At 36.1% G+C, this 17,361-nt stretch overlaps 1 protein-coding gene across 3 annotated transcripts in view; it reads left to right on the forward strand.

Annotated features, from left to right (window-relative positions):
- Positions 1-16,850, forward strand: part of LOC110031583 (protein transport protein sec23-1) — a 22,923-nt gene extending 6,073 nt beyond the window's left edge. Inside the window, exons 2-3 of one of the 3 annotated variants that reach the window (XM_020734835.1) lie at positions 7,155-8,826; positions 16,737-16,850. In XM_020734835.1, coding sequence (XP_020590494.1) covers positions 7,155-8,801 — 1,647 coding nt within the window. In that variant the 3' untranslated portion in view covers positions 8,802-8,826; positions 16,737-16,850. Of the gene's footprint in view, positions 1-7,154; positions 9,241-16,045; positions 16,504-16,736 lie in introns of those variants that run through there. The other 2 variants (XM_020734834.1, XM_020734833.1) reach the window with 2 other exon arrangements.
- The last annotated feature ends 511 nt before the right edge of the window (positions 16,851-17,361 follow it).

Raw genomic sequence — 17,361 nt, forward strand, 5'->3', positions numbered from 1 at the left:
CCCTCCTTCCTCTTCCCACCTATCTTTTTCCCTCCTTTCCTTTTTCCTTCATTTCCTTCATTTTTTATTTTCCTTCCTAACACATTCTATTTTAAAGCCCGTCATAAAATTGAAATATGATTTTTATTATTCTTCTTCTAATTTAAAACCTTTCCTAAAAGGCTTTCTTCTAATTTAAAACCTTTCCTATAAGTCTAAATCCCGATTTTATTCACCTTTTCTAATTTAAAACCCTTCCCAAAATCTAGGATCTTAATTTTATTTTTATTCTCCTTATTTTAAATGTTTCGTAAGATAGGTCGTGTCTATTTATAAATGGGAGAGGTTGTGCTTAGAGTTAGGGGTTGTTTTTGATGAAATATGAATTCAGTTTTGTCTGAGTGTTTTTCCTCTTGAGGGTTGTATCCGACATCAAAGTAGTGCTCTGGTTGTCCCTTGTTTCTTGTCCCTTGTCCAGATCCACCACAACAATTTTTTTTTCCTTTGTTTATTTTTTTTCTCTCTTCTTTCTTTGTTCCTTCTTCACTTCACTTCCACAGATCCCAAACCGTCAAACATGTCGCCAAGGAGAAATATGCTCGAGCCTACCCGTCAAGAGATACGTCGAGAACTCCGTCGCCTCCAACAAAGAATTCCAGAGATTGAAGAGATGACACAGGAAGAAGCTACCTTCGACCGAGACCTGGAGAGTTGAAGGGGAGAGAGAGAAGAGGATCTGAATCCCTTTCATAGGGATAATTTCAGCGATAAAGAAAATAGGTCACGATGTTTCAAATCCAATTTCAGAGGAGGCCTAAAGAGGGATGCCTGCATCCCACCTCTCACAGGGAAACTTTTTGGGGTGAGATGTCATTTGGAGGATACTAAGACCACGAGATCAAGATAGATTTGCTCGAGTTTGAGAGGGGCATGGATCCAGATGAACTTATTGAATAGCTACAGGCAGTTGAGCAAATCTTCAAATAGAAAGATGTGCCCAAAGAGAGGCGGGTCAAATTATCTGCTCTCAAATCAAAGAAAAGTGCCTCCCTATGGTGGGAGAACATACAATGATAGAGGAAGCGAGAAGACAACGAAAAATTTACCCGATGGGAGAAGATGAAGAAAACCATGCAAAAGAAATATCTTCTCCCTCTCTAACACCTCCAGTGACAGGAGTTCACAGTTTTGAACTCCACAATCTGCAACAAATAGACCTTTCAGTGGAGGAGTTCACAGTTCTGTTCAACCACTTACAGCTGAAGTGCAACCTGACAGAGCAAGAGGAGAATACAATAACCATATATCTTGGGGGATTGATGCCTAGTATCAACAATGCGGTGCAACTACTTTTGTACTGGACGTTGGAGGATGTCCATAAACTGGCATTGAAAGTGGAATAGTAGCAGAAACATAGCCGAAAGTCACCACCTACCAGACAACCACCCACAGCTGGAGACCAGTAGGAGCACGACGCAAAGGTTTGAGAAAATTAGTTCGGATATGGATAAAGTCACCTCCAGTGAGAAGAAGCCTACTACAGTGCCCACCATAAAGTGCTTCAAATGCCTCCAGTCGCTCGACGAGCAGAGTTGTATCGTTTACCAAACAAGAAGAGGTTAGTGAGGAGTAGGAAGCTGAGGAACAGGGTGAGGAGCATCAGCTTCCACCAGACGAGGGAGAAACACTGGTGGTTCGACAGATTTTGCAGGTAGAGGACACGATGGATCTGCAGTGGCTTTGCCATAATAATTTCCACACTAGCTGCACAATAAATGGAAAGGTATGTAGTCTTATCATCGACAGGGGTAATAGTAAGGATGTGGCTGGACCAGATGGTAGAGAAATTGAGACTCATGGCTCAAAAACATTCTCAGTCATATTCACTAATGTGGCTAAAGAAGAAAAACAAAGTCACCATTGGCCGACAATGCTTAGTAGAGTTTTCAATAAGGTGTCAGTTGCAGTGCCAGGTATGGTGTCTGCCACCTTCTGCTAGGAAGATCGTGACAGTTTGACCGGAAGGCTCAGCATGATGGATTTAGAAATGCATATTCCTTCACCAAAGACGACAAACGCCTCATTCTACTTCCTTCGGTAGCGCATGAGGAGACATGTGCCCTTACTAACTGAATAGCGGGACTGGTTTTGGTGCAATTGATTCTATATCACCATGGCCACCGCCATGAAAGAAATTTCAGTCCGAAGAGATTCGACCAAGTTGGTGGTGCGCTCGTAAGTGCTTTGGGAGGCAGTACAATCGACAATGGGATCCAGGTGCTATCATGATTAAAGACAAGAGATCAAATGCTTTGACAGGTGAGGTCGAAACTTTCCCAATCCCAGGAGACTGACGCGTGGCTCGGGAGAGGGCTAGCCGGTCCTCAAGGAAGGGGGCTAGCCGGTCCTCAAGGAAGGGGGCTGCCTCCCCCTCCCTCCCCTCCCCTCCTTCCTTTTCCCTCCTTTCTTTTTGTCCTTTCTTTCTTTTCTTAATTTCCTTCCTAACACTTTTCTAATTTAAAACATTTCCTAAAGGCCTTTCTCCTAATTTAAAACCTTTCCTAAAGGCCTTTCTCCTAATTTAAAACCTTTCCTAAAAGCATAACTTATGATTTTATTCTCCTTTCCTAATTTAAAACCCTTTCCAGAATCTGAGATATTAATTTTTTTTATTTTCTTTATTTTAAATGTTTCCTAAGATAGGTCATATCTCTGTATAAATAGGAGAGGTTGTACTTAGAGTTACTTAGGGGGTTGTTTTTTATGAAATTTGAATTCAGTTTTATCTGAGTGTTTTCCCTCTCGAGGATTGCATTCGATGTCATGGTAGTGCTCTGGTTGTTCCTTGTCCAAGGTGGTGTTCGTCTCCACGAGTCCGAGTGGGGCTCTGGCTGTATCTCGGTCTCGTCGAGATATTTATCTTTCATTCCGCCCATCCTTTTGCTGTCCACCCGCTCCACAACCCTACGACAGCCCCACTGCTCCATCCATACTGCCTCCATGCAGGTTGCTGCATATCTACTGCCCTTCTAGCCACCCTGTCGGCAGTTGTCCTGCTTTTCTGCTACTCTTTCAGGTTGCTTCTATCCCTTCTACAACCTCCCTTCAGGTTGCCACCGATCTGCCACTCTGCCACCCTTTAAGCCACTCCGCCAACAACTATCATGCCTCTCTGTTGCTCTTCCATGTTGCTGACAGCCCTCCTACATCCTCCCTACAGGTTGCCGCCGCCGACAGCTTTCCTGCCTCCCTACTGCTCTTCCAGGTTGTTGTCGGCCCCTTTATGGCCTCCCTGCTGCCCTTCCAGGTTGCCGATAGTTCCTTGTAGCCCCTTGCAGGGTACCACAGCCCCTTGCTGCCCTTCCAGATCGCCGTTGTAGCACTACTTCTCCGGTCTCCCTCCTCGTCAAGCCTGTTGTTACTTTATTTGTTGAGTCTTTGTTGTAATGTTAGTTCCGTGTTTTGGTTTATGTTGTGTCTTTTTCTTTTCTTTTGAGTCATCGTTGTAACTTCCCTTTTTATTTATTAATACATTCGTGTCGTGGTTTGGATAACTCCGGTATCAATAAGTGATAATCCTTAACACTTCACAATGAACTATTTTTAGAAAGTTGCCTACAAGAAATATGTTTTGAGCTGGCCAGGCTCGCCTTATTGATATGAGAGCGGAGAAGTTTACATGATTAGATCGATGCAATGGAATATTCTTTCTCCGTTATATGACATCCCAAATCTTTAATGCATTTAGTTTTAATTGAACAGGACATGTTCCAAACGATATTGAAGGGCTCTTTGAGTATAATTGATAAAGACACCCCAATTCAATTTTATTACCAAAATTTTGTAAATCTACCATTGAGAACTTTCTAAGCAGGGATCGGGATAGATTTATAAACACGTTTAATCAAATTGGAAGATTTAGCTGAAGAGGAAGAGGCCTCTTCAGCTAAAATCCCTAGTCTAAACATTTCTAGATGTATTGGGTAATTTATACCTTATAGATAGACATTGATATTTGAAATCATTCCCTTTTTCAAACAAAATGGATTCAATTTGAAAAATTGTTTATGCAGATCATGAATCTTATGCATATCTTTATTCTCTTTCGCTTACTTGAAATTCTTGTTCTGATTTTTCTGCATGATGCCCTAGTTAGAGGGCGACAAAGTATGACTATAGTTTTCTATAATGTTCTTGTCACTTTTATCAAAACCAACTCTGGTCTTATTTATAATGATTGATGATCTTACTCCCAGATTAGCATCGCTATGTTTCTATTTATTGTGATGTTGCATCACCATTCATTTTGACCGAGACATGTTTTTTATTAGGGCTGCTAACGAATCGAGCCAAGTTGAGCAGGACTACGCTCAAACTTGAGCTTTTTTATAAAATTTGAGCTCTAGCTCTTGGTTCGTTTGCCATATTTACTATTTAAGCTCAGTTCATATTTATTTTGTATGATGATAATCGGGTCATTATTGTGCAGATTAATGTAGTCTTATTGAGCTACTTGATTTTTAAACAAAAGACCTTTATTGAGCAAATTAAAATTAAATTTAACAAGCTATATAATTTTTAACCAAATGATTTATCTTGCAAATTAATGAGTAGTTTGATTGCGCTACTTGTTCTCTAATTAAAGGAGATTTATCAATCTTATAATGACTTACTTGTTGAATTTATAAAAATAAAGTAGTTTTTAAATAAATGAGCTACTAAATGAATAACTAGAATAAGCATGCAAACTTGCAAATTAAATTGACAGCTACATAAACAAGCTTTTTATCTTATTATATGTATTATGAATAAAAAAATTAATTTAATTTAATATAAATAAGTTTTAAATGAGTTTTTATTTATAAGCCTTAAATTAAGTTTTACTCATTCAGAAGCATTAAATCAAGCTTTAATCATAACTTGTTCATAAATTTTAAAGAGATTGTTCATTGAGCTACTTCACGAGCTTATTCGTGAGCCTTAAATGGTATATTGTTCATAAACAAATAGAATAAGAAGTTATTCAACCTTTTTCATTTATCAATCGATTATTTATAAAACTGTTCATACTTCTTCAATTAATTAATCACACGAACATTAACAAACTCTCATCGAGTTGAGCTATGAGTAGCTTATTGAACGCTCTATTTATTTGCAGCCTATTTTTAATAGTAACTGTTTTTTTTAAGGTTTATAAAGTACGGAGTATGTTAGAAGTGTGCTTAATGTTTAGTATTACTCTTATTGAGATGACATTGTAGCATTTACGAGTCCTACAAAGCTGCGGGCTATGGCTGTTTGCTAAATTTTGATCTAACATATTTCTCTTATCTAATTATTGTTTGTTTGACAAGTTCTATATCTCGGATTTTTTTTTAATCTAATGTGATTACATTCTTAATTTCTCAATGTTAATTTTAAATTGCACATCCAAAAAATGCAATGGGCATAATGTGTGATAGAACAATACCTCTTATACTTAAATGAAAAATCTTATAAGATGATGGTGAGAACTGCAATTCTTTATAACGCAGAGCGTTGGCCTTTAAAAGGGGAGCATAAAACTAAGTCAAGTGTTGCTGAGATGAGAATGCTTAGATCGATGAGTGGCTTTACACTTAGAGACAAAATGCAAAATGAATATATGCGTGAAAGGGTTGGAGTAGCTCCAATGACAGACAAGATTAGAGAAAGTCGTCTTAAATGGTTTGGGCACATTAAACATCGACCATTTAATCACCCAGTTAGAAGAGTGGATGTTTTAGATCTGGCTTATGTTAAGAGAGGTAAGGTTTGACCTAAAAAGATTTGGGCAAGTTGTATAAACATTATCTTAATTTATTAGAATTAAATGAAAAAATGACACTCAATATGACACAATGGAGAAAAAAATATTCATTTAGCCGACTCTACTTGGTGGGATAAAGGCTTTTTGTTGTTGTATCCCAATAAAAGATTTGCCATTGTCCTTCCGGCGTGTCCCTAATGCATCTAATACCTTTTTTCAAGTGGTAAAGGTTTTATGTTGATTCTCTATTAGCCTAAATGTATTACACATTTTATAGGTTTAGATATGATATAATCTTGGGGACATGGATCTATATATCTCTTGATCTTGAACTCTGGGTTTGTGACCTGATCTAGCAATTGGGTGATCAAGTCACTGGTTTGAATGTCCGGTCAACTGGTTGATTTTGGTCAATTATGAAATATATATAACTTCAAAGTCATTGCAACAATTCATTAGTTTGCTATAAATAGAATAGAGGATGTGTTAATTTTTTCTCGAGCTGATTATTTTAATTTCAATTTATTCATTTATCATATGAAATATTGAGACAACAATAACAACATTTTATATTTTATTTATTTGGAACTCAATTTCTTCTCTTTTTATTTAAATGATGTTCTTTTCCAGACTTTATTATTGTTTTCATTTCAACAACAATCAAGGTTTGAGTGTTTTTTTCTCCTGTTATTTATGAACGGGGAAACATTTTCCTGGAGTTTGGGCCACAGGAAATGTCATCTATAGTTTTGTCAAAATAGTGGGTAAAATTCCTGAAGAGATGTTTTTTGTTGGCACAAAATGGTTGTTCAAGAAGTTCAACAGGTTATAAAAAAAGGCGATTACGGCAGTTTACTTTGGGATTTTATTGATTACAACATTTTGGGATTTCATGAGATGCAGTTACTCTAATGTACTGTTTGGATTGCTATGATAATCAATGTGGAAACGCCTCAGCCCTTCTCATTCTCTCTTCTTCCTCTTTTTCTCTCTCTATGCAGAAATTTCTATCAGTGTAGATATTTACATGTATTTTATGTGTTTTCTTGTTTATGGAAAACGAGTAGCAGGCATGCTTCTCGAAAGATTTTGCTACCTGTGCTTTGCCTCACATGAGGTTTCTGGAATCTCTTTTATTGTGGCATTTTTTTGCCCAATTGAAGGTACATGTTACCGTTTTTTATAAATTTATTTATACAATTTTCCACATTTGGTTGTTATATTGACCACCAATCATTGCTTACAAAGGAATTGTTTCGCTTTAGCAAATAATTTCCTCGCTGCAAAAAGTTCAGTGGTGGCACATGTGCAAGCTTGTATATACCTGTTTGAAAGTTTTATTACCCGTAGTTTCTTTTTAGTTTTTTTGCCGTGCATTTTCTTGCAGATCCAAGAGCTTCTTGGTGCATGTCACTTTCTAAGCCAACAGCCAATAGCTTCACACTCTCTTCAAAAGCAAGGATTTCTGCGTCCAGTTTCCGAATGTGAGTTCAATTTCTCCACTGCAATCGAAGAGCTGCACAACATGTCTGACACCATACCCGAACATCATCCTTTAAGAGCCACAGGTGCTGCTATTTCAACCTCCATTGCTCTCTTAGAAGGCTATTCTCCCACCTCTGGTGGACGGGTGATGGTCTTCACGTCAGGTATGGCCACAATCGGTCCAGGCATGGTTGCTGAGATCGACCACAGTAAGGCTATCAGAACCCAGCGAGACATCGTAAATGGAAACACATCCTTATATGTAAAAGCCTGTAACTTCTACCAGAAGCTTTCTCAAAGGCTACTAGACAAATCCCTCGTTCTGGATCTCTTCGCTTGTTCGCTTGATCAGGTTGGAGCTGCAGAGATGAGATTCCCAATCGAGACATCTGGCGGCCTCCTAATACTGACGGAGTCATTTGAGTCGGAACAGTTTAAGCGGTGCTTGAGACAGATCTTCAAGCATGTTGGATTCGATCACTTTGACATGAACTTTGACGCAACAATCAATCTGGTGACTACTAACGGTGTCAAAATATGTGGGGCACTCGGTCCTTGCATGTCTCTTAAAACCAAGAACAGGTTGGTAAGTGAGAAGGAGATTGGCCAAGGAGGAACCAGTTCATGGAAAATGAGCACCCTTACAAACAAAACAAGCTTAGCCTTCATCTTCCAAGTGGGTGATAATCAGCCAAATAACGAGCCAGGACCCGTCTTCTTCGTTCAATTCAAGACTAGATACCGCCATGGAAATGGCAGCATTCGCTTAAGGGTGACCACTGCCGCAAGGAGATGGGCTTCTGGAGCTCGTCATCTGGATATCAATGCAGGATTCGACCAGGAAGCAGCAGCAACCATCATGGCGCGCCTCGCAGTGAGTCGTGCGGAGGATTACCATGCCCGTGATGTGATTAGATGGCTTGATAAGATGCTTATCCGCTTCACTGCCAAATTCGGCGACTACGTACCTGAGGATCCGTCAAGCTTCCGCTTGCCATCGGGATTCTCCCTTTACCCACAGTTTATGTACTATCTGAGGAGATCCCAATTCATTGATATCTTCAACTACACCCCAGATGAAACAGCTTTCTTTCGGCTTGCATTGAACATGCAAGGGGTCACCGGAACACTAATCATGATCCAACCCACGCTCTTGCCGATGCCTGTTCTTCTTGACATCAGCTCGGTGTCACCTGATGTGATCTTACTGTTTGATTCCTATTTCCATGTGGTGATACATTATGGGTCTAAGATTGCTCAATGGAGGAAGAAGTTAGGGTTTGATAATGATCAGAGCCATGAAACCCTGAGGAAACTGTTGGAGGTGGTGGAGATGGATGCGGAGGAGCTGATTGAGGGGAGAATTCCGGTGCCAAAGCTGATTAAATGCGACCAGCATAGCAGCCAGGCAAGGTTTCTGCTTGCAAAACTAAACCCATCGGTGACTCAGAAGACAAGGCTGGCGGATGGATCAGAAGTCATATTCACCGATGATGTGAGCCTACAGGCTTTTCTTGAGCATCTTCAGTCTCTGGCTGTCCAGGGATGATTGGAAGCTTTTGCAGTCATAAAAGGTGCATCCACACCTTTGTTTTGTTTATTTTGCTTAATTCAGGTTTTATTGATGATGAGTATATGAAATGGCTTCAGCTGGTGAAAAGAGAGGATTTTGAAGGGAAATAAACTTGTTGTCGTTCTTATTGCTGCTGCTGCTGCCTGTAAAATTGGGTTCATCCTTTTCTTTTAATTAGTTTTTAGGCCAATCTACTTTATTATGGGCTTCTATTATCCCTTTATGTTCCAAGTCTGTAGGTCACTAAGCATATTGGTTGATTTTTTGATATTTGCTTGCTCCTTGTTGTATATGAAACTTTAAGTTGGTATGAAGATATATGTTTATGTGTAGTGCGCGTGTGTGTGTACATGGGAGAAATAGTTTCATGATTTTCCAAATGAAAATTGGCATTTGCTTATTTTGTCGGATTCAGGCCTAAATAGTATGTTATCGATTAGCATAAGATTTGATTTGTAAAATAAAAATTGGTGTATCCATTTATCTAGTTAGCTTAAGATGTGTTGTGTGCTAGAAAATTATCAAGGGTGGAAAAATCTTAAGCCTTATGGTTTGGTATAAGTTTTCTGCATACATAGATAAAATGTTAAGAAACGATCATATTTTTTGACATGAGAAAATCATGAAAATGGAAAAAAAAAATTTGGGCCTAATCCAGTTAAAATAATCCACTAAGTAAGTGAAAGTATAGAGATCCATTCTCATCAATTTAGAAATATGAGATTAAAAAAGTAGACGGTAGCAGTTCCACAATGATAATAGTTGGCGGTTGCAAAAGTTAGTTGGTAGTCATAACAGTCGTAGTTGATTTCAATAATTTTTAGTGATAGTTAAAAAAGACCGGCGGTCATTCACTATCATTTATCTTCATGTGCTATACTTAGTTGTTAGCTCGCTATTCTTTTCTCTCTCTTTCATGCGATGTTGTGAAAAATTATTGTCTATTTATAATTTTTGAGTGGGGCAATTTGGTAAGTTTGAGCAAAACACTCTATCAGATAGTCTGTGTTGATTCCTTTAATCATGCACTTTTTTTAGCATTTAAGTGCTTTAACGACATTGGAATTAAATGATCTTAGCTTTGTTGAATTTCTCTCATCGAGTCACTTGATTTGAGTATAATCATGTCAAATTTTGAATTCATTTAGCTTTTCAATTAGTGCTTCAAACTTCTGCTCAAATTTTAAGTGCTTGATCTAGGCTTATTTTGAATCATACTGAATCACTTTAAGTCTTATTGGGCTTGACTTGTAAATATGCTCAATTTAACTGATTCGATAAATTTCTTTGTACATATCAGTTGTCATTTATTCTCAAACATTGGCATTTATCATTTGAAAAGATATAGCAAGTCCTTGAAAATTGTTCTTGCTCAAAATTATAATTTCATAAATATTATAACGAGCGGTCGCTTTTAAACATTGATGTGGACCTCCCTTTAAGGTTGTGAACTAAATATTGTCTCATTCTTCGGCCATTTTTTAATTCAGCTTGTCGATGTGGGATGGTACGATAACCCGTGCAAATGCAGCGGGGGCAAACATAGGTGTGACAGTGAGTGTGTAGCTTCTAACGCACATGCAGGTGCAACAGAGCTCATGTGTTGGTGCAAAAGCGAGCGTGTCGCGCTTATCTTTGCTTTCTCTTGCGAATTGAAGTGTTCGATTGCAATGCATCGTGTAAACACATGCAGGGTCATGCACACATGCATGTTATGCATAGACATGCATAGGGGCCTGCACATGTGTGTGTTTGTGGCGGTTTACTTCCGAGGCCATCAACTATAAATTTTCCCTTGAGAGGTGGGAAAATTAACCCATTTTCTATTCTCTTTACACACTTTAAAATTTCTCTTAATCTATATGCTGTAGTTGTCATATTATCATCAGAATGTTGTTGTATGTTTATCTAGAGACTACAGTTGCATGTTCATTTCCAAATAGCTATTGCATCTTTATCTCGAGGTTGTTGTATGTTCGTCTCACTATAGGAATACAATTAATTAGCGTCAAAAGTAGTGTCTTAAAAATTAAGATGTGCATATTTGCATTGGCATTGCGGTGAAAATTCATCAGATTAAGTTAGGGTTTGAATTTACGTCGAAAATTTCCAAACCAAATTTTGCTTCAGAAATGGTGGATGAAATTTCAGCCGTATCGCTTTTCACTTTGTAACGTCGAAGTATCAATAGGTATTTCTCTATGGCAGCGTCATAAGTTTCGGATGCTAATCGGATGTAGGCTTCATTAAACCTACACGCTAGCTGCATTCACGCTTTTTCTCTTCTTAGTTCCATTAACTCCCACAAACTAGGGCTCCCTACGCTTCTTCCTCTATGGCGACCGTCCGATGACGCTTGCGGAGTTTTTCAACACTGGTGACCTTGCGACTAGTGTTGGACTCTGTCAATTCTTTTCAAGGTAACCCTTGTTTCACTTATCTCCTTCGCTTTTTTCTAAATCCTTTCATCTTCTTATCACAGATTTCTGTCATTTAGGTTTAGGGTTATGTGAATGTTTTGAGTGATGTTAATGTAAATGCCGTCGATTTTTTGTTGTTAAGATATGAAAATCTATAGGAATTGGGTGGTATGCATGTAAATGAAAAAAATTGGTGTATTTAATTTTGTTTAAACTTTATAAAAATTAAAAGTTAGGTTTTAGACTTCTAAAGACATAAAATTTGGGTGGTATGCTTATAAATGCCCCTTTACTTTTATATGTCTGAGAACACATATATGTATATATATACATGTGTGTATACATTTATGTGTTAGCTTTTTAAATACATAAATATGTGGGTGCATGGTATATTTGTAACTCCCATCTTTTACAAATCTCATTCAAGTCTAGTCTGATATTCGCATTATCCTTAATTTTGCTTTTAATATTCATCACAATGTTGAAGATATTACTGAAGAACTTTTTTCTTTTGGCATGACATCAAAATTGTGTATAATCATATTGTTTTTTTAATAAGACATCTCAAAAAATGAACATTTTCGTCCAATTATGAATAACACCAAAATCTGGTGGATGATGTGAAGAAAATTCAGGGTAATCAGTAAACTGTAAAATGTCACTAACAATCACGAATATATCAACCCCAATTAATTTTGGAGGTGACACTGATTTCTCAACTTTTTTTCGTTTGATTTTATTTTTTGTTTCTCTTGAAAGGATATTTAGCATGTAAAATCATACGATGATAGTCAAATTATGAATTTTTTCATCATGTTAAAGTGTAAATGTGTTAGATAAATTCATGCAGTATGGACAAACTAATTTTCACGTAGTACTTCATCTAGATAGCATTTTATACACAGAAAAATTACTTATTGTCCACATTAAAACTGTTTTAATTAAAAAGTTTCATTTCATAGAATTGTCAGATGTGATATCACATAATTCCCAAATAATTTATAGGCCATCTATCAAAGTCTGTAAATATACATCAATACTTTCTTTTTGGTCTATTGGGACATGGTATAATCACTATTAGAAAGATGGGTGTTATCATACACATGTCAAGTTGAAGATTATATGACATGATGATCACCGAACAATAAGAATAGGTCGAGGTGTTCTAACTGCATGATGTGAAGCCATCATAACATAAGTCAAGAATAACATTATGTGACTTCCAACTAGTTTAAGATATGCTCGATCAAAATATTTTTATGCTTCTTTATATATGTGATGACTTATTGAATTGGTTTCTTCTGACCTGTTATAATGCCATCTCGTATGTGGAGTAGTACATATAAGAGCAAATAGTTTTTAAAAATGTGGAATAAATAGTAAATAAAAGCGATGCTTGCATGAAATTTCTTTCTCTTGTTTTTTTTTTATTTTGAAATTTGAATATAAGTGTATAAAAAAATCTGCATTGAATCTCTAATGCCTTAGACTTATAAAATATCATGCATCCGTTTACATAACAATCAATCTTCTTTGATTTCAAAGCCAATTTGGAGACCAACTTTTTCATTCTGCACGAGTCTTGTGGAATTAAATTTTTTTTAGAATTTGTATCTTTCTATGAGCTTACAAACTAATCGAAGCACTCTCAGGATATGTTAAATTTTGTTTTAAGTTTCAATATTCCGAGAGCTGCAAATAACGCAAAATGAGATGTACAACCTTCCTATAGTGGCCTTTATACCGTATTAAATAATTCATAAAACACTTGAGCTTCTTGATTTGTTGACTCTTCCTCCACTTGAATTACATAATAAGGTTTATTCCATCGAAGACATTTTCTATAAATCTACTTGAGTCAAACTTATATTGATGATCATAGCTCATCGAAGGAGCAGAGTTAATCGAAGGAGCAGAGTTAAATATCGAAGGATTAACGTTGCCATGTGAAGTTAAAAACCAATAATCAGGTTGAAATTCCGGACGATATAAATTATACCTGACTTCGTTAGGAGTTAACTTTGCTCGATTCTTATGTTTTAACCATTGACACCGAAACTTATCATCAAATAAGCGGAATTCGAGATGCCTCTTGCACAAAGTTCTCAACAACGTTCAAGAATTCTTCAATGTTTCATTTTCTATTTGAATATAGTCTATTGTACATGTATACACTTAATGTATGAATTTTCATAGATGACATTTATATTTGATAAAAGAATTTATAAAACACAACTACTATATAGAAATATTATAATTTTTTCATGCATAAATCAAATAGCTAAGAGATTTGCATGTTACACACATATCATTCAAAACTTTAGTATCACATAAAAAAATATCACTATTTTCGATTTTTAAAAGTGAAATACATGTTTTCATGGATATATTTAAAGCACCGAAATGCAATGTATATAAATGCTAAAATTAAGATGTGAGATATATAAAATCCATGAGAGTTGTGTGCAATGTATGCAAATTTACCTTTAAAAAGGGGGTATTTTCATGCATTTCACACAATTTTTATGTAGTTACATATCTCAAACCTAAACTTTCATATTTGTACACATAACACTTAAAATTAGGACTTAACCAAACTGAGTTGTACTTAAAATGAAAGTTTAGGTGTGAGATACATAAATACTTAAGAATTATGTGCTAGGCATGCAACTTTCTCATTAAAATATAGGTGCTAGATATGGAAAGCCATAAGTGTTGAGTCATATGCATGTAACAATGATATACATTATAAAAAATGTAGAAAATTGAATCAAAAACATTTTTTTTAAACATTAAATCTCAAAATGAAAAAAATTCTACCGGTTCAAATTTAAAATTTTTTTTTGACTTTTAGTGGTTCCCATAATATATAGTAGTTGAATTAGTTAAATGGGGTTGACGACCTCTTAGGTTCAAGGGAGGGGAAAGTTTAGGGAAGGTTAAAAGTCACTAGGATGGGGCTTAAGGCATTTGATTTGATTTTGGTTTTATTGGGCTCATAAGTCTCATAAAATGTCTAAGGATTAAGCTAAACCTAATTGAGTTGAATTAAATTTGAGTTTCGTTGGTTTTAATATGAGCTTACCATTGAGCTGTTAACTATAATAAACGAGTTTGGAATTAGAGAGAGATTTGGATGGGGGCTATTTATTCATTAAGGGCCCGTTTGAGGCAGCTTATAAGTGCAGGGATATTTTTGAAAACGCCGCGGTACTGTTTGAATCGCGCGTTGTGCCTGCTTATCCTAAAACGCGGTTCTATTTTTACACTAAACGCAGGCCGCAGGTCAACTCCTGCGGTCGACCCGCGGGCTGCACACAAGCTGCCCCAAATGCACCCTAAAGCTAATGGGAAACTCCGAGGGGCACTAAGAAGGGATCCTAAGTTTATTGGTGAAGGCTAGCAATTTGATTGATTATATGTCCCTCACTGTAATTGATCTTAGCAATAGATTAAACAATTAGATACCCATACGATTTTAGTATTGGCTTTGGCTTTTAGACTTCTCTTCTCGGCATTACTTCTACAGACTTTTATTGATTCAAATCTAGTTTTACTTTTGCCACAATTAGATCAATCATTTAGTTTGAGTACGATAAATTTGTCTTAGCTATTCTAGATTTATTTAAATGCAAGCATAATATAAATGACATATGGGTTGCGTAAAATAAAAACCTATAAGCACTTTTATTTTGTTATCTCTGCAGTCATGATCTTATGTTTAACAAAAGTAATTATGGATCCAATTGGGCATAAGAAATCTAAGTGGCAATGAAACGTATAATTTTCATAGGTGAGGTAGGTTAAAATTCCATGCATAGCACACAATTTTTATGTATTTTCAAACCTAAACTTTCATATTTACTCACATAACACTCAAAATTAGGATTTAACCAAACTATTATGTGTGTAAATATGCAAATTTAAGTGTGAGATACATAAATACATTAGAATTGTGTGCTAGCTATGCAAATTTCTCATTAAATTTTGTGTTAGATGTTAAAAGCCATAAGAGCTAAGACACTTGTATGCAACCATGATATACATAACCAAAGTTATAGAAAATTGAATAAAAAATTTGAAATTTTCCAAAACATTAAATCCCAAAATGCAAAAAATTTAGTAGTTCAAATAATAATAATAATAATAACTTCAAGGAGTAGTGGAATTGAAGTTACCAACAATATGAGTGTTATAACACATGAAATGGTTAACTCTGGAGAAATTGCAGATCAAAGGGGTTCGGTCAGCTTCAGAGGAGAGTTAGCACACATGAGGGAAAAATGAGGAATTAGGGATGTTTGTTCCATATAAACAGGCTTTTCGACTACCCTTGACCGTAGGTTTTTAATTTATTAACGGGGGAAATCGTCGGTTAACATATAAGAACCATCATTTATTAAATATCCAAAACATGCGGTCTCAATTTATGGCAGTAAATAGCCATCGTTTTCTACTTTGGTATGAATCGATGGTTTCAATCGTCGGTTATTAATGCAATTCTGTCGGTTACATGTTTCACTAAAACTAATGACTAAACCCGCAGGAAGGTCTTCAGTTATATTAACTATAGGTAAGACATTAGAAATAATGGAAATTTTACCTACGCACTATTAGTTATCAGTTTTTTGGTGAAATATTGTTGAATTTCTTGTAGTGTACCCATAAACGACAGTCAGACAAGACGTGGGCTGACATTAAATCTCATTTGACACGTGTAAGTGGCAAGTAATTATTATACGATTCAAATTATTCTTAAATTTAATTTTACCTCTAACATTCGTTTATAATTTTTCGTAGGAAACCTTTGAGCAGTTGAAGGAGACACAGTCTGAACACACAGGACTTTTGATCTTTGGTCGTGGTCGATGTTCCTACGAGTTGTAGAGAGAGGTTGCTGGAGGCACGAAGAAAGGAAAGGTTTACGGATTGGGTTCGTAGGACAAGCACACAACGCTCATCCCTCCTTTAGTACATTAAGTTCTTTTACCATACCACCCATGAGGATGAGGTTTTAAACATGTTGCTGCATTCAGTGTTGATAAGGAGATCAGATTCTTTGCTAAGCTTGCTAAGATGAAGTCTGAATTGGAGACAAGCATGAATATGGAATTATAGGTATTATGACATTGGGCACACCTGAGAGGAAAACAACCGGTGGAGAATGAGTTCGAGGAGGGGACGAAGAGCATTTTTTTTATTTTTCGAAACATTTGAACACATGTTATTCTTGTGTATAAATAGTTTAATTCTTTGGTTCAGTGCAATATGATTATTTCTATTTTTAATTTATGTGTTCATTTATATGATTTTAATTTAATAACTACTTGAATTTGTAAATTAGATTTTGATAGAATTGAATCTTTAATCCTTTAATCATTTACTGTATTTAATTCTCTCATTCTTTTCGCAGCATGACCTATTAATGTAGTAGAGAATCGTAGAATTGAAATATGTATAATAAAAATATCATTGATCAAATTTTTTGTAGATCCAATGATTCAGAGTGGAGCACACGTCACTTGACAGACCTCAAGGGAATAAATAAATGTATCTAGAGGACAACCAAACAAAATTATGTAGTCGACTGGGTAGAGATTGATCGAGCTGCCAACTATGTTGTAACGATCGACCTAGAGATTGACCAACTCAGAGGTTGCTTAGGTAGCTGTCGAGAGACAAGAAGACGATTGGCTAGATATCCATAAATTGAATAGCATGAAGACGATTGATCGGGTGTTAACCGATTAAAGGATTTTGTGGGTGTAATTGTAATTTGACAATAAATCTAACCCCTATAAACATACGAGCTTTAAATGTAATAGAGGCTGGTCAAACCATATAAGAAAATATCTAATTTCTCTCTCTCTCTCTCTCTATATGTTTCTTTCTCCTTCTAAAACTCTATTTATTGGGTGTGATTCACAGGCAACCCTAGCTTCAATAATATACATACCTATAAATCTTAGCTCAAATTGCAGCAATAAAAACGTTGCCTTCAGGTTGTGGATATTCTTAATGTTTTGTTTTGCATGCTCTGAATATCCTTAATGTTTTGTTTTGCATTTTGTTTCCCAGGTTCAGAATATTCTTAATGTTTTGTTTTGCATTTTGTT

The sequence above is a fragment of the Phalaenopsis equestris genome, unplaced genomic scaffold (assembly GCF_001263595.1).
Source record: "Phalaenopsis equestris unplaced genomic scaffold, ASM126359v1 Scaffold000840, whole genome shotgun sequence".
NCBI lineage: Eukaryota > Viridiplantae > Streptophyta > Magnoliopsida > Asparagales > Orchidaceae > Phalaenopsis > Phalaenopsis equestris.